Source organism: Gopherus flavomarginatus, chromosome 6 (genome assembly GCF_025201925.1).
Source record: "Gopherus flavomarginatus isolate rGopFla2 chromosome 6, rGopFla2.mat.asm, whole genome shotgun sequence".
Classification (NCBI taxonomy): domain Eukaryota; kingdom Metazoa; phylum Chordata; order Testudines; family Testudinidae; genus Gopherus; species Gopherus flavomarginatus.
Window position 1 is genome coordinate 86,461,655 of NC_066622.1, and position 18,478 is coordinate 86,480,132.

Sequence of the window (18,478 nt, forward strand, 5' to 3'; positions counted from 1 at the left end):
TGGGGGTTGGGACCCCTCAGGGGGTTGCGACCTTATTACATGGGGGCAGTCACGAGCTGTCAGCCTCCACCCAAACCCTGCTTTGCCTCCAGCATTTATAATGGTGTTAAATATATAAAAAAGTGCTTTTAATGTATAAGGGAGGGTAACCAGTATAAAAGTCAAAGAACCCCTGTATTAGAATATATTTTTATTATATTGAACATATTCAAATTAATATCCCAAAATGGCTGTTCAACTTCAAGGTAGACACAAAAATGAAATCCTGATGTGGACCAAAGCTTGGTTCCTGAGTGCTCCTTGCCATATGACTAGCTAGAGGTGAACCTGCTGGAATTATGTATGGATCTCTAACAGAAATTTGTTTTCTAGTATAACCTCAGTCAGGTATACAGCAGAATCAGCTCACTGCGCTGAAGAGCTTATAGGCCTTTCATGTACTCTCCACAGACTCTTAAAGACTAAACTAATGAACACTTCCAGATGTCTTAATATTCCATTACAATACACTGATGCCAGTGTGGGATTATAAAGTCTGGGATAGCAAAGGAGACTTCCATTGCTTACAGAAGGAAAAAAAATGCTGAAGTATTAGCCCTGGGTTGTAAACAATTCTTTCTTCAAGCAGAGAAAAGCAGTTTACCAGATTCTGTTGATAAATTGTATATTCAGTTGCTTGGCCGTACTTTGGTTCATTAGGAAATATATTCAAGAGACCAAATAACCAATGTCAGTCAGCGTTACTGCGATAAGCTGATAATATAGTACAGAAAAAAGGTTCTATATGATAGAAGCTGTCTCGTGCAGAGTTTATACATTCACTTACACATTTAAGCTAGTATTATTTATATAATGATTTTACAAGTTACACACCTCTTTACACATCACTAAAATCCAACTCATCAGTTTGTCTCAGTTCCCTAGCTTGTTCTGTTCCTTCCTTAACTCTATTTTGGATAGTAGAATTCCAGGTACTGGTCCATAGAGGTATTTCCCAGATTGTACTAAGACACAGAACAATCATATGTCTTGTTCTCTTCCTTTGGAACATTCCAGCACAGGCCTGTGAGAATAATTCCCTTTCTATTGCTATGGTAAAACATTAATCTGTCTTGATCTTGACAGCTTCCCTATTTGTTCAAGCAAAAACTTCAGTGAATGCAAGAGGTTATCAGATACTTAGCTGAAGTGAGCAGCGTTATATGAAAATCATAGGCAATTTTAGACTACAGAAGTGCTATCATATTTGTGCTTACTGCATACTAATATATATAGTATGCCAGCATATATTAGTCAAGACCCTCACTGTCAAAAATGTGACCATTATTTCCAGTCTGATTCAATTTAACAGTTAGTCACTTCACTGGAAAATGGAGCATCTGTCAGTATGTATACTGCAACAAAACTGTTGTTATCACCTTCACTCAACTCCAGCAAAACTCTGTAAAATGTCTGCCTCCTGATTTCCACCAAATGTTCTGAGAACTTGTGTGAGTAGAACAAGGTGCTCTCATGTTACTGCACTTTCCAGACTAAACCTGAGCATTTGGTGAATCCTGTCCAAAGACGCTGATCTGATTCCTTGTGAGAAGAACCAAGTCCTTGTGTAGATTCCCCAGGAAGGGCTTAGATACTGCACTTTCATGCACTGCATTTATTGGGAGTTGAAAAAGAAACCAATTTGTATTGAATGTAAATAGATTTTTGCCCATGTTTATGTTTTGCACATACAGCCACAACCTTATTGCACTCCTATGTCAGTGAAGCAGCTGTCAGGCAACATCATGTACTTTAAATGTCTGATGGTAAAATTGTGGGGCTTTTTTTAAAATAATTTGTTAGAACAGGATAAACATTTTCAATACTATACTAATGACAATTAAACACAAGTAAACCACAAGGATACCAAAACTGAATCAGTAATATTTTCCTTTTACTAGTGCCCTAGGGACTTTACAGTTCCATTACAGCGTTCCATACCACTGTCTACTAAAATTAGCACTGAACTTCAGTTCTGTGTGTTCAGCCCAGTGCAGGTGTGTGAAAAATGTATTCATCTAATCATATTTATTTTACATAAATTAAGAACTTACTAAGCCATTTGCCTCAATAATAACCTGCAGCACTGAGTTCCACTGGTTAATGTAAAAAGCTACTTCTCCCTACACATACACACACCCCTATTCTCTATATCACAAGAGAAAGCAGAGTTAAATTGCTAGGCAAAATCTTTTTGAAGTAGAGGAAAGTTGGGCATGGCTGGACTCTATTTTGAAAGGTTCCCACACATATCTCATCCCACTTATGACCAAGTCCTTCCACCTCTGCATGCCATGCCTCCCTGCAACCCTCTCAGACTTCGGTAACATAATTTGCATTTATGTTTGTGAGCTCCATAGACTAGAGAGAATGGGAAGCCAGAAAATGAAGCTGAGGCCTAACTTTCCATGCAGGGAATGGGGGAAGGAAAATTAGGGAACTCAGTGTTCCTGTACCAATCAGAAAGGCCAAGGATAGGTGGCGCTCTAGCTGGCAGGACGGGCATGCTGCATGTGGTAGAAGGCCCTGGAAGAGGTCACATTGCAGCTCGCAAAGATCTACCCCTCACTGGTCAAGGGTGGGATACAGTCAAGAGGGGGCAAATAGAATATTTTCCCCTTTAACAAGAGAAAAATTCAGCAAATTGATTTCTCCTCCCCCTCCCCATAGGAACTCTCCAACACTTAATATCATTTATGCCCACAGATCTCAATGGATAGGAGGGCCGGGGGGGAAAAATGCATATGCAGGACAATTGTGACTCTATAAAGTTGTGTTGAAGGTTCATGAAGTAAACCTCACCTAACTATGCTAGGATGCAGGAATACAGGGCTAGGACACTATGAATGAAAATCCACAGAAGCCTCCCCAAGAAAATAATTGTCCAACTTCTTCCAATTAACATCACAAATCCTATGAAATATGATGATAATTAGGTATGCCACAGATTTATTGGAGTTTTGTGTTCCTGTAATTTCTTTATCTCATTGCTCCAGCCACATTGAAGAAATTACCTCTTACAATAAGTATCTGGTCATGAGAAATGCAGACCAGAAAAAGACTGGATATGCCAATATTCTTCACAGATTATTGGGATATTTGTGGAAGCACATGAATATCCACTTGAATGATGCAAATGGAGCTTTGATCAGGGTTGGCACAACAATTTATTAAAGTATTTATGATAACTGAACACTCAACAACTTAGATTAATCTAACCTGAAGAAAATATTTCACTTATGTGCATTTAGACAGAAGGAACTCAGATTCACCTTGGTATAAGCAGGCAATCTAAAAAGAGAAGGGGAGTGTGCTGTGTGAGGCTTGATATTTGCAGTTTGATTTGATGTCCTGCACAACTGTTTCCAGAATGCACAATTTCTTAGCTAATCAAATAAATAACAACCACCTGCCCACACTAAAAAACCACCAGGCCTGTAAGTGTGGTAATAAAAGAAAGAAGCAGCACACTCCATCTGAGGTGCCATGTTATAAACAATGCTCATGAACCCTTCAGGGCTAAGATCTATAAAAGAAAATGTCACTGCTCTTGGAGCCAAGAGCCATTTACAAAAATTGTCTGGGAGTGAAAATGTCTAGATTTCATATCTCATTGCTTAAAAATGAGATTCCTCTCTGCTCTGGTATTGTAGATAGAGGAAGTGAGCAAGCTAGCTCCGTTTGATCAACAGTGCTTGAAGAGCAAAACAAAACTATGAATTTCCTGGCATAGCTTGGGAATCTCACTAGCAAGGATCATTCTCTATAGAGCAGTGTTGCTACTATGCACTACTGTCCTAAATAATCTCAATCTAGGGATACAGCCTTTCCATCCAAAGCCCTAAAAGGTGTTAGCCTCACCATATTCTCATTCCATATGCAGATATTCCCTTCCCCTACATTTACTGTAATACAGGGCAACAGAAAAATAAACTATTTAAGCAATACTTTTAAAAAAGAAATTTCCCAAGATTTCTCACCTTTAATGTACCTATCAGATTTTTTTAATGCATCTCCATTCCCACCTTTCTTTAAAGTCTTGAGGAAAAACCTGATTTCAATTTCATATCCACAGTACTAAGATTTTCCAAGCTAGCCTCACTCCAAACAAGCCATGGCTAGAAGAGGGCTAGTTGGAGGTATAACCTCCAGCCATTTCAATTAACACTGGTCACTTTGCTGGCTACTAGATCCAAAGGGGTTTCTCCTCCTCCTTTTGGTTCTTGGTTTGATTGGAAACTCTCTTTGCCTTCTCTCACTGCTCAGAGATAGTTCCCACCTTTCTCCCCTAGGTCAGTATCTCTTTCCCTTAAAGAAGGGCACTTGACAATTACTTTGGCTGTGAGAATCACTTTTGAGGATATAGGATTTACCACAGTATATCACATCAAGTCATGTATCCTAGACATTGTTGGTGCATCAGAGGAATAGAGAGATCTTCTGCCATGTAGCTGGCCTGTGATGTGGTGTAGCTGGAAAGGTGTGGATTCCTTTATGAACCTGGCAGTTTGAAGTGCCCACCCCAAAAATGTATAGTCACGAAGAGACCATAGTCACTTCCAGGAAAGAATGTGGAATGAAGACGTTTTGGCCTTTAAATAGATTTGAGGAAAAGCAAAGCAAGTTCAGTCCATATGCATTGAAAGTAGAGTCATATAATAGCTTCCAGTTAAAAGTGATTGAGCATCAATACCACACTTCACTGAAAGCCACTGTGACCACCCTCCTTCCATATCCTACTCTCTCTCTAGCCCAGCTGTTAAAAGCCACAGCTTGATTAGGTTGGTGGGGGTACAGCTTGTGAAAGCAACTCTGAGTCCAAACAATGCGTTCTGTGAACTTGGTAATACTGTTTGCAGGATCAGTGGAATGATGGATGGTAGAAACCAAACATCACACTGTCCAAGAGAATGGGAAATATGATGGGAGAGTTTAGTAGATAACTCTTAAGCTCTTTTGTTTATCCAAATGTTTAAAATCCTGATTAAGATCTGAGGGGAGAAGAATTTTAATGAAATTCTTATGATCATTCAGTTTGTTTAAACATATAAGACTCTTCTTGAGCCCTAAAGGAGAGTGCTAATGGAGTGCAGTTATCTCCAGTGACTGCCAATAGGCAAGGATAATGCTGCAACAGTCACTTGACCCCTGCTATTTCAGCATTTACCAATACCAGAATCCACCACCTTGCAGATTAGTTTATTCTCCTCTTAGAGAAGATGGGACAAAGCAACCATCAGTTTCTGTAGTAAAAGAGTAGCTTGTAGGGAACGAAGTGAAATACAATCAATCAAATTATTCTTCCACTCACCTGTGCAATTAATCCAACCTTGTAAGATTTGTTCAAAATGAGTAATTTTTTGGTAGGTGACTAAATATCACAGGTTTTTCCATCACCATTAATCATATTAGAGAGCGGGAGAGTAGATTTGCACTTGGTAAATTTTCCATGGTCATTTATGAAGACTGAATTAACCTTCTTAACCTCGGTTATGCATGTGCTCAACCTTCAACCTTGTATGAAATTCAGGAACCTCCATAAAATGACCAGGCAGATTAGGGGAGCAGGAATATATATGCAAGTCTAGAAAGACTCCATAGTCAATGGGATGAGGGTTGCTTAAATCCTGGATTGTGCAGAGTGAAAGCTTGCTTAGTGTATCTGACTCCAACTTCATAGAATCATAGGACTGGAAGGGATCTTGAGAGGTCTTCTAATCCGGTCCTCTACACTCAAGACAGGACTAAGTATTACCTGACAGGTGTTTGTCTAACTTGCTCTTAAAATTCTCCAATGACAGAGATTCCAGCATCTCCCTAGGCAATTTATTTCAGTGCTTAACTACTTTGACAGTTCGGAAGTTTTTCCTAATGTCCAACCTAAATCTCCCTTGCTGCAAATTTAAATCCATTGCTTCTTGTCCTATCCTCAGAGGTTAAGGAAAACAATTTTTCTCCCTCCTCCTTGCAACAACTTTTTATGGATTTGAAAACTATTATGTCCTCCCTCAGTCTTCTCTTCTCCAGACTAAATAAACCCAATTTTTTCAATCTTCCTTCATAGGTCATGTTTAATTATTTTGGTTGCTCTTCTCTGGACTTTGTGCAATTTGTGTGCTTCTTTCCTGAAATGTAGCACACAGAATGAGGATACAATACTCTAGTTGAGGCCTAATCAGTGTGGAGTAGAGTGGAGGAATTACCTCTTGTGTCTTGCTTCCGACACTCCTGCTAATGCATTTAGCATTTTTTTTTAACATGTTACACTGTTGACTCATATTTAGCTTGTGATCCATTATGACCCCTTGATGCCTTTCCACAGTATTACTTCCTGGGCAGCCAGTTCCCATGTTGTATGTGTGAAGTTGATTGTTCCTTCCTAAATGGAGTACTTTAGCCTTGTTCCTATTGAATGTCATTCTGTTTACTTCAGACCATTTCTCCAGTTTGTCCAGTTCATTTTGAATTTTAATCCTATCCTCCAAAGCACTTGCAACCCCTTCCAGCTTGGTATCACCCACAAACTTTAGAAGTGTATTCCCTACACCATTATCTAAATCACTGATTAAGATATTGAACAGAACTGGACCCCAAACCGATCCCTGGGTGACCCCACTCGATATGCCCTTCCAGCATGACTGTGAATCATTGATAACTACTCTCTAGGAATGGTTTTCCAACCAGTTATGCACCCACCTTATAGTAGCTCCATCTAGGCTGTATTTCCCTAGTTTGTTTATGAGAAGGTCATGTGAGCCAATATCAAAAGCCTTACTAAAGTCAAGATATACCACATCTACCATTTTCCTCCATCCACAAGGTTTGTTATCCTGTCAAAGAAAGCTATTAGATTGGTTTGACACAATTTGTTCTTGACAAATCCATGCTGATCGTTACTTATCACTTTATTATTTTCTAGGTGTTTGCAAATTGATTGCTTAATTATTTGCTCCATTATTGATTGCTTAATTATTTGCTCCATTCTGGAAGTTAAGCTGACTTGTCTGTAATTCCCCAGGTTGTCCTTATATTGCCCTTTTTATAGATTGGCATTATATTTGCCCTTTTCTAGTCCTCTGGAATCTCTCCCATGATTTTTCAAAGATAATCGCTAATGGCTCAGATACCTCCTCAGTCAGCTCCTTGAGTATTCTAGGATGTATTTCATCAAGCCCTGGCAACCTGAAGACAATCTAATTTGTTTAAGTAACATTTAACTTATTCTTTCCCTGTTTTAGCCTCAGACCATACCTCATTTCACTGGCATTTGCTACGTTAGACATCCAGTTGATACTAAATCCATCAGTGTCCATAAATCTGCTTAGGTACCAGACTCTACTGTAAAAAGTCTGCATTGATTTCACATCCTTTGTTCATCATTTCTTTTTTTTTTTAGATGGTCTAACAAGGCAGAAGAAGCCACCATCTCTCACTGATGGCCAACATCAAGAGGCAACAGAACAAAAGGAAATTTAGTGAAAAAAAAATCATTCAGAGCAATGCATCTGCAAAAGGTAAAATGTTGTGAATATAAAAGCTGCTAGACTTTTTTTGTGATTATTAAATGCTCACTGCAATGTTAGCTCTTTCCTGTTCACAAACTGATCTGATTAACATGAATATATTAATCTATGCAAACACATTTCAGCCTATATGGTACTCTGAAACTGTTTGCTCTGACTATTCACAGTGAGAGACTGGTCATCTGAGTCATGTGATACCGGATTTTAAGCTGTGAATGGATGCATAAATTAAAAAAAGCAATAGAACAAACAGCAATAAAGTAATAGTGGTTTGAGAACATCACAGTTCTATTAAGAGTTTTCAAATAAATCTATTTTATACTAAAATATGTGAAGTTTTCAGGATTTTACAAATATTTTAACAAACACTGGCTGTTGCTTGAACTGTCAAACGAGGAACAAGATGGCCACATGAATAACAGCAGAGCAAACTCACATATATGAATACAAGACTCTAGTCATTATTTGTGTTGAACAAATTGATGGAGTACACTAAGTTGGGACATCACATACTGCCAACGTTCATGGTTCACAACCATTTTCTGACTTTTTGTATAAAATTATTACTTATGAAAATAAGATGCATTTATGTCCTTTATAACAAATTAGTTAAATCGTTTTTGTAAGACATTAGCATAGTTTCCATGTCTATTCAATCCTTTTTCTGCTAAGACTGCCAACAAAGGTGCCAGCTGTGTTGGTGGGTTTGAGATATGGATACTCTTTGAAGCAGTTTGAGACCATCTAGTCCTTTCACAGAAAACAAAGTATTGTTACATTTCCACACTAGTGAAATAAATTTTTTAAAAAGGTTAACATTTATTGTATTTTTCACTGCTATTAAAAAGTAGGGTAAAAAGTACTGCAGGTGGTTGGAAAAAAAAATACATGTACACAATAATGCCAAGAAAAGGAAACATTGCTTGTCCTGAATGAACTTGAGGCCTAAAAAGATGACTACTATTCAAGAGATTTAAACCCTCAGTAAAAAATATGAGAATCCAGTAGAAGAGAGCTTTTTTATTGGAAGGATTTCTCCTTTCCTTCAAAAGGCAAAGAATAATCCAGACTAGTCTAAAACCTATTCTAAAAAGCACAAAAAAAATCTATGTGAAATCCATTCACATCCACTACAGCAGCATAATGAAACCCTTAGAGAGCAGGGCTAGAAGTTGTACACTTGCACATGTATAGCATATGAGAAGACCAGGTGGGAATTCACTTGTACAGATACATAAACCCTCCTGGATCTATTCTACAAGGGCGTAGCATTAGTTTGGAAGCCCAAGGGGTTGTGGATGAAATAAAATTACTCTTGTCAATTTATTGGCTTGGTGCCTGACCCAAAGCCCACTAACGTCAATGGAAATCCATTGATTTCAGTGGGGTTTCTATCAGGCCTTTGGTCTGGCCCTTTATTAATTTTGGCTGAGTCCCCTTCCTGCTTACTTTAGAGCAGTGGTCCCCAACCTTTTGTCTGGCGGGCGCCAGATGAAGGACTACTGCGGCAGTGGAGCACCCACCGAAATGCCGCCAAATTTCAGCAGCGACACCTCTCGATGACGCCGCTTGCCGTTGACAAGTGATGTCATTGAGAGACGTCCCCGCCGAAATTCAGGAGCAACGCCTCTCGATGACGTCACTTGTTGGCAACAAGCGTCATCATCAAGAGGCGTCCCTGCCGAAATGCCCCTGAAATTCGGTGGCATTTCGGCGGGTGCTCTCCCAGGGTCCAGGATGCAGGCGCATTAAGATGCCCCCAAGGGCGCCATGGCGCCCACGGGCACCGCGTTGGGGACCACTGCCTTAGAGAGATATCCGTCCACATTACATGGAGTGATGGAAATAACTCTATATGCCCCTCTACCTGATATATTGAGATTAGGGGTGAAGAGAAATCAATCAAGACAGACTGCAATCTTTTTCAGACTTCCTAAGGCTATTTTCATTATTAAACTTAACTCTCTCTTTTCCAATCCACATTTAATGCAATGTAATTTGTAAAAAGCAACTGATATCACATGAAAACCGAAGACATTCTATACATTAGGAACTCTTTCTTAGTGCCTTTTCTTTTCATTTACTTATTTTATGCATTAATAGGAACATCTGCTTAAAAAACGGAAGTTTCAGGGAATTTAGCCACACATCATCTATTAGAATCCCCTGCACTGCTTTGAAAACCTCAAACCAGGATCTGTGTCCCTTAGCAGTTAGTATGCTCCTGGTGCTAACTGGTTCATCTATGCAATGGCACAACAGAGCCTTTGTTATGTTCTCAGCACATAACACATCATACACATCGTAACCTTCCCAAGGATTGCTTCCTGTGATTTATATGAAGTATTCTCTCCAAAATGCCAAACAATGTAAGTAGCAGTTACTTTGCCTCTTATTACACAGCTTTAAATATTAAATTGATATTAAGACAGTTTTCTAACTAACTTAAATCACAATGTCAAAGAAGGTTACTGCATTTTAGAACAAGGCTCTCGGAAATGAAATCTCTCTTATGCAGTGCAAGGAAGCAATACCAGGAGGAATCAGGAGAGTGATTCTGCGCTCTCCATGGGAAGGAAGCTTTTCCCCCTCCCATCTCTGTGAGGGAGATTCTCCACCCTGCAATTGTATTGGCTCCCAGTCCTGTGCTCAGACCACATCTTTCTCAAAGGAAGCTAGGCTTCACCCTCACAGAAAGAAGGATCAGGCCTCTAGTAGCCACCACTGAAGGGATCTGATGCAAATGTCTGGTGGGATTTTTCACCTTGTTCTTCATCTGAAGAAGTCGTAATCCTCCATTTGAGGGGATCATTTCCACAGCAGACATTCATGATGTCAAAAAACAAAATAGTTTGACATCAGCCAGGGGAATAAGCAAGAACAAAATCAATTATAAGCAGAATTGCTTTGGAACAGGATGCTTTTAAAAATTTCCTAGAGGGCTGAGGAAGCATTAGCATATCCATTTTATATTCAATGGGACAAATTCCACCCAAGCTTGCACACTGTACAACCCCACTGATTTTAGTAAAGTTGCACATGGTGTAAATCAGAGCAGAATTTGACATTTCATCTCAATCTTGTGTCCAGATCTTCACAGATTCTTGAAGAAAACCTAACAGGCAAAACTCTGATGTTTATCACTCCCTTGATCTGCCACTTTCTCAGAACAATTATGCGGCTCATACAGGTATAAACTTATCTCAACATACTTTTGAAGGGTAAGGCTCAGGTTGTAGCTGGCGGATTTGATCTTGTTCTGGGCCTCTAAGTGGGTCATGCCATCTGTGTTGACTCCATCAATGGCTATCACAAGGTCCCCCTGGTTCATGTGGGACTGGGCTGCTTTGCTGCCAGGGGTGATCTGTGAGGGAGAAAAGAAAAACAGACTTTATTCTTTGTGTGAAATGGTTTCAGAGAACAAGTCCAGTCCAGAGTTGTTATGGGAGGGGTTTATTCCTCACTCTCCTCGATCCCTGCAAATAATTATACTAGTGGAAGCTAGACACATAGACAAGAAATTCATCTTCTTCAGAGGTCCAACCCAAGATCTTTATTTCTCTTAAGCACTATTTTGGGCTTAAGTGGTCCATATAACTTGTGTTGGCCCCTCTAAGCAGGGCTAAACTTCTACTCTCCCTTAATTGAGGGTGATCTCCCTGCATTTTCTGCATATATTGAAAATTTCCATTTAACCCACGATGGATGTTACTCAGCAGGCTCAGATAACTGTCAGGTTATTTATAAAAAGTTGTCTAAAGCAATTAAAATATTTTTAACATCAGCCTGGATTTTGCCCAAGCAAACTTAATAGAACTACACTGGTTTACATCAGCTGAAGATCTAGTCCATTGTAAATACACAGTTAGATTCAAAAGTATTTCTCACCACTGAAAGGCATGTTCTACCATCTCCCTTGCACAGAGAGAGTGCAGGAAGTTCACCTATTGTGTAATAACCATCAGAATTGGATTTGTTTCTACACGTTGCTCGAAAGTGCATCTGTTTTCACATCTGAAGTTGCCTTAAATTTTATGGTTATTTATTATTATTTGTATTGCAGTTAGGAGTCCCTACAGGGGTCGGCAACCTTTCAGAAGTGGTGTGCCAAGTTCACTGTAATTTAAGGTTTTGCATGCCACTAATACATTTTAACATTTGTAGAAGGTCTCTCTCTATGTCAATATTATATAAATAAACTATTGTTGTTTTTGAAGTAAATAAGATTTAGGAAGCTTCATTTAAAATAAAATTAAAATGCAGATCTTATCAATTTAGTGTGATACTTGCCTGGGATTCCAGCCACCAGAGTGGGGCTGGCAGCCAGGACCCCGGCTGGCAATGGGGCAGCAGCAGGAACCCCACTACATGCCATCAAAAATCGGCTTGCGTGCCACCTTTGGAACATGTGCCGTAGGTTGCCAATCCCTCCTACAGGCCCTAATCAGGATCGAGCACAACTATGTCTGGTGCAGAACATATTAATAAATTTGCTGTCACTCTTACCCTTACCATTGAACTGGTTTGAACTGGGACGGTGGAGCAGTCCCCTTTGGTTGAAGGTACACACCCACAACTGGTCAATTCCATCCATAGTTTAGGAACGCTCTTAGACTCCTCACAGACACTTATCTTTATTCGTGGATGCTGCTATAGGAGAGCTTTCTACCATCTTCAATTGGCTAGGAGACGCCATCTCATCATGGCAGAAAATATCCTGGCCTCAGTTACATACGCCTTTGTACCTCCCAACTGGACTACAGCAATGTAATATCACTAGGCATGAGGCCATCAGCACTTAGCAAACTCCAACTTCTACAGAATGCTGCAGCACAATTTCTCAGCAACATAGGCTACCAACTGCATATCAAACCGGCCCTATGCTCTCTACTCTGGCTTCCCACAGAATACTGAATCAAGGTCTTAGAACCAGCTGTTTAAAGGTAATTAAGTGCCTAAAGATGCAGACCGGTGTACACAGTGGGATTTTCAAAAGCACTTAGGCGCCTGAATCCCATTGATTTCAATGTCAGCCCACCAGCTGCTTTTGAAAATCTCAATAGGCACCCTTCATTTTTAGGAACCTAAATGACTTTAAAAATCTGTCCCTTACTCCCTGTGTTCTAGGCAATCAATTATCTGGGCACAGCATATCTTTAAAAAATAAATCACCTAGAACTCCAGCATGAAGACTGTGGCTGACAACCTTACACCAGAGTAGGGAACATTTTTTAGCTCCTTGGCAGAGATATTCTTGTTATGCCATCAAGGCGAGCTGTGTGTACTCTGAATGAAAAAAATAATAGCCAAAGATGTATTAAAGCTCTCTGAATGTTATTTAAAGGTTTCATTAATAATATAGATCCATTCTCTCTTGTACTTTTCTGTTTTCATAGAATAGGGAAAAAAGTTAAAGTCAATCTCTAGGAAAAAAGTCTTATCCTGTGATTTTTATGCATCATCCACTCCCTCTTAAGTAGGGATATACACTAGATTCTGTGTTTCTTGTATGTCATATTACAGTTTATCATTAATTGAACAGCACCAGAGAATTGTTCTCATTCTCAGCTTTCCTATGCATTTCACTGACCTGTGTTACATGCACTCACACTCTCTCCCACCCTCTCTCTCTCTCACACACACTTTAAAGAATAAATTATTTGAATTATTAGACTTACTTTCCAAATAATCCAATGACTGAAAGACCCTCTCCCCTCTCAATCCCCAAAATACGTCATCACATATAAGACGACATAAAATAGAAGTAGGGAGAATAACTTCGAATGGAAAGGTTTCAGAATAGCAGCCATGTTAGTCTGTATCCGCAAAAAGAACAGGAGTACTTGTGGCACCTTAGGGACTAACAAATTTATTTGTGCATAAGCTTTCGTGGGCTAAAACCCACTTCATAGGATGTATGCAGTGAAAAATACAGTAGGAAGATAAATACACACACACACAGAGAACATGAAACAATGGGTGTTATCATACACACTAACGAGTCATCAGTTAAGGTGAGCTACAAGATCTCTATCAAGCATTCTTACAACGACAATACCCACCTGCTGAAGGCAAGAAACAGACTGACAGAACCAGAAGAGTACCCAGAAGTCACCTACTACAGGACAGGCCCAACAAAGAAAGTAACGCCACTAGCCATCACCTTCAGCCCCCAACTAAAACCTCTCCAGCGCATCATCAAGGATCTACAACCTATCCAGAAGGATGATTCTCTCTCTCACATATCTAGGGAGACAGGCCAATCCTTGCTCATAGACAGCCCCCAAACCTGAAGCAAGTACTCACTGCAGTGCTGCCCAGAGGATTCAGGGGGCCTGGGGCAAAGCAAAATTTCAGGGGCCCCTTCCATAAAAAAATTGCAAAACTATATTCTCGTGGGGGCCCCTGTGCGGCCCAGGGCAAATTGGCCCACTTGCTCCCCACCACGGGCAGCCCTGGGAAAAATAAACCTTCTGCATCTCAGCACAAACCCAGTTTTGAGAAAAACTTCTTTACAAGGTGTCATAAACAGATAATTAAGGGTTAATGTCTCTTTTACCTGTAAAGGGTTAAGAAGCTCAGTAAACCTGGCTGACACCTGACCAGAGGACCAATGTGGGGACAAGATACTTTCAAACCTTGGTGGAGGGAAATCTTTGTTTGTGCTGTTTGTTTTGTTCGTTGTTCGCTCTTGGGGCTAAGAGGGACTAGACGTGCACCCCAGGTTTCTCCAATCTTTCTGAAACAGTCTCTTATGTTCAAAATAGTAAGTACTAGCTAGAAAAGGTGGATTAGTCTTATGTTTGTTTTCTTAACTTGCAAATGTATATTTTGCTGGAAGGAGTTTTACCTCTGTTTGCTGTAACTTTGAATTTCAGGCTAGTGGGGGAGGGAGTCCCTCTAGTCTATATGAGCTGAATACCCTGTAAACATTTTCCATCCTAATTTTACAGAGATAATTTTTACTTTTTCTTTCTTTTATTAAAAGCTTTCTTTAAGAACCTGATTGATTTTTTTCCCTTGTTTAAGACCCAAGGGGATTGGGTCTGAACTCACCAGGGATTGGTGGGGGGAAAGGAGGAGGGGGAAAGTTAATTCCTCTCTGTTTTAAGATCCAAAGAGTTTGGATCAGTGTAGCCTTTCAGCGTAACCCAGGGAGGGGAAAGTCTGGGAGGCGGAATGAGGGGGAATGGTTTATTTCTCCTTGTTTTAAGACCCAAGAGGTTTGGGTCTTGGGTTCCCCAGGGAAGGTTTTGGGGGACAGGGAGTGTACCAGACTCTGGAATTTCTGGTTGGTGGCAACGTTATCAGATCTAAGCTAGTAATTAAGCTTAGAAGGGTACATGCAGGTCCCCATATTTGTACTCTAAAGTTCAAAGTGGGAAAAATACCTTGACACAAGATATCACTGGTTCTCAGCATCAGCTAGTGCTAAAAGCCACTAAAACTCATTAAAAGGGATGGACAAATATTTTCCATCAAAACTTTTTTTGGATCGAAAACTAGGGGTTTTCAAAAAGCAGAAAAAATCACGGACAATGTCTGCTTTCCATCAAAATTTGTTGTGTTTTTTTTAATTGAAAACCTGAAGTTAGTCTGCCAAAACCTGAACATGGTTTGAGGTTTCAGAAGGGTGCGGCCAAATATTTGCTGCATGATGTTTGATTGTTTAAAGAAACAATAAAAAAAATTCTGCTTAAAAAAAATCCAAAATGTTTGAACCACCTCAGGTTGTGACCAAACGCCTGAGCCCATCCAGTCAGAGATTTTTCCAGGTTTCTGATACTCTTCTGGCTTCCTTGACTCATATCTGTCTCCATAACTTTGGGTTCATTTAGGTTAGAACATAAGAACAGCCATAATGAGTCAAACAGAAGGTCCATCCAGCCCAGTATCTGTCTACCGACAATGGCCAATGCCAAGTGCCCCAGAGGGAGTGAACCTAACAGGTAATGATCCAGTGATCTCTCTCCTGCCATCCATCACCACCCTCTGACAAACAGAGGCTAGGGACACCATTCCTTACCCATCCTGGCTAATAGCCATTAATGGACTTAACCTCCATGCATTTATCTGTTTCCTAGAGACTGGCTCCATGGGGTCCCTCACAAACTGAAGACAGTTACTGTGGGTTTGTCTTTAGTATAGACTATGTACATACTCCACGAACTGAGCATTTGAGCTTGTTCCAGAATCTGGGATGAGCCCATGCTGTGAAAACTGAAATGCTCAAAATAGCACATGCATGTGAATGGACACAGGGTGCTAAAATTAAATTAACCCAGGGGTTCTCAAACTGGAGGTCGAGACCCCTCAGGGGGTCATGAGGTTATTACTGAGGGTCGCGAGCTGTCAGCCTCCACCTCAAACCCGCTTTGCCTCCAGCATTTATAATATAGTGTTAAATATATTAAAAAGTGTTTTCAATTTATAAGGGGGGGGGGGTTGCGCTCAGAGGTTTGCCATGTGAAAGGGGTCACCAGTACAAAAGTTTGAGAACCACTGAATTAACCCCTCTGAAGCCTCAGGGAATGCAGGTGGGGCGGGGGGGGGGGGGGTCCCCCATAGCTGGGTTGGGAAGAATATTGCTCTTCTTATGTGATCCCTCCCCCAGTGACTAATTTTAAATGAAGCGACCCTCCCCTGACATGAATCTCCCTATGACACTGAAATGAAATATAGACTATAACTTGGCATGTGAGAAGTGAAAGGGATGGTAGCCCTAATGGAAAACCTAACAGCTTGGCTCTTCTGCAAGCCTCAAACTGCTGAATGAGCTTTCGGGTAGGGAAGACTGTGCCTCCCAAACAGCCTGGCCCTGCCCCCTATCCGACCCCTACCCATTTCCTGCCCCCCAACTGCCTCCCCCTCAGAATCCCTGACCCATCCTGCTCCTTGTCCCCTCACTGTCCCCCAGAGACCCCACCCCTCCTCCACCACCACCCCGGGATCCCACCCCTGCTCCCTGTCCCCTGACTGCCCCAACTCCAGTCCATCCTCACTGAGTCCTAACAGACCCCTAGAACACCCACAATCCAACCTCCCCATCTCCTGTCCCCTGACCGCCCCCCCAACCTCTGCCCCTTCCCTGTGCCCTGACTATTCCCCAAGACTCCTTGCCCCTTAGTCAACCCCCCTGGGCCCAGCCTCTTACCCCCGGCTCCCCCCATCACCCAGAGCTCAGCGCGTCTCTGGCGGCCCTCCTGAGCTCCGCCCCGCTCAGAGCTGCATGGTAAGGGGGCGGAGCTGCGAGCTCCAGCAGGGCCTGAGCTCTCTCTGCTCAGCCTGGAGCTCGCAGCCCTGCTCCCTTACCACATGGCTCTGATGGGGGAGGGGCTCAGGCCCCACCAGAGACATGCTACAGCGCTGTCCCGGGACGCTGCTTGATGTGCTGAGGCTCCAGGAGAGGGGCGGAGGCGGGACCCTTGGCCGTTCTCTTGGGGGCCCCTGCCGAGCCTGGGGCAAATTGCCCCACTTGCCCCCACCCTCTGGGCGGCCCTGACTCACCGGCAACCACACACCACACAACAAAAACACTAACTCAGGAACCTATCCTTGCAACAAGGCCTGTTGCTAACTCTGTCCACATTTCTATTCAGGGGATACCATCGTAGGACATAATCACATCAGCCACACTATCAGAGGCTCGTTCACCTGCACATCAACCAATGTGATATATGCCATCATGTGCCAGCAATGCCTCTCTGCTATGTACATTGGCCAGGATGGGTCATTACACAAAGTAAAATTATTTCCTCATGTTTATTTCCCCCCATACACACACACACACACACACACACACAGTTCCTCACACCTTCTTGTCAATTGCTGGAAATGGGTCATTTTCATTACCATTACAAACAGTTCTCTCTCTCTCATGCTTACAGCTCACCTTAACTGATCACTGTTTTTATAGTATGTATGGTAACAACCATTGTTTCATGTTCTCTATGGGTATATATATGTATATCTTCCTACTGTATTTTCCACCGCATGCATCCGATGAAGCGGGTTTTAGCCCACGAAAGCTTATGCTCAAATAAATTTGTTAGTCTCTAAGGTGCCACAAGTACTCCTGTTCTTTTTTTAGAATGGAAGGGAAACCAAACAGCCAATTCAATCAGAGTCAAATAATCTAGCAGAACTCCTTTTAAATACCAGATTGAACACCATGGCTTGAGTGATTCCTTTAACTCCTTTCTTCACTGAAAAGAAAGTACTTTCCAAGTAGTCAGACACCAAGATATGAGCCTGGCTGATAAAGGCTATCAAAAACCAATCTCTAGCCATCTGTAAGACACCACTCTCCCTTCCCACAGAAAATGTGCATGCCCTTGTCATAAAAATATTAACTGTGCTGTGCTGCTGACACCTCCATACTTCAGCTAGTGGACTCCTAGTGATCTGTGCACCTGCTTTTGCCTATCAAGAATAAAGATTCATTGCTGAACATTCAGCCTCTGACTGAAAAAGCGAGCCTAACTTTGGAATTCCTACTCAACACAAACCTCTCCACCCTGCCTTCCCACCCACCTTATGAACTAAATAAACCTAGAGGACATCAACTTAAATAATATGGACAAAAAGAGCTAAACACCTCAATAAAGAGGACTGAAACAGGGCTGATGGGCCACATCTTCCTTTTACCCAGACCCAAATAAAGGCCTTATCATTTCAAATAAGCCCTGGTACAGAAGCGGGCTACAACTGTCTTAAAATTAAAGGACCAAATTCTCTGTTAGTGTAAATGGATTAAACACTGTTTATTTCAATGGACTTGCACTCATTAACACAAGCAGAGAATGTCTGACCCACTAACTAAATCAACCCCATCCACATGATAGGCATTTGTAATACTAAAGATTCCTGAGTGGGTTTGGGTTTGCATATTGCTCTGTACAAACCTCTAATTATGA

General features: G+C 41.3%; 1 protein-coding gene across 8 annotated transcripts in view; it reads right to left on the minus strand.

Annotated features, from left to right (window-relative positions):
* Window positions 1-18,478, minus strand: part of LDB3 (LIM domain binding 3) — a 211,061-nt gene that overhangs the window by 133,867 nt on the left and 58,716 nt on the right. For all 8 annotated transcript variants that reach the window (XM_050958590.1, XM_050958589.1, XM_050958591.1 and 5 more), the window contains one exon: window positions 10,775-10,926. In XM_050958590.1, coding sequence (XP_050814547.1) covers window positions 10,775-10,926 — 152 coding nt within the window. The remainder of the gene's footprint in view (window positions 1-10,774; window positions 10,927-18,478) is intronic.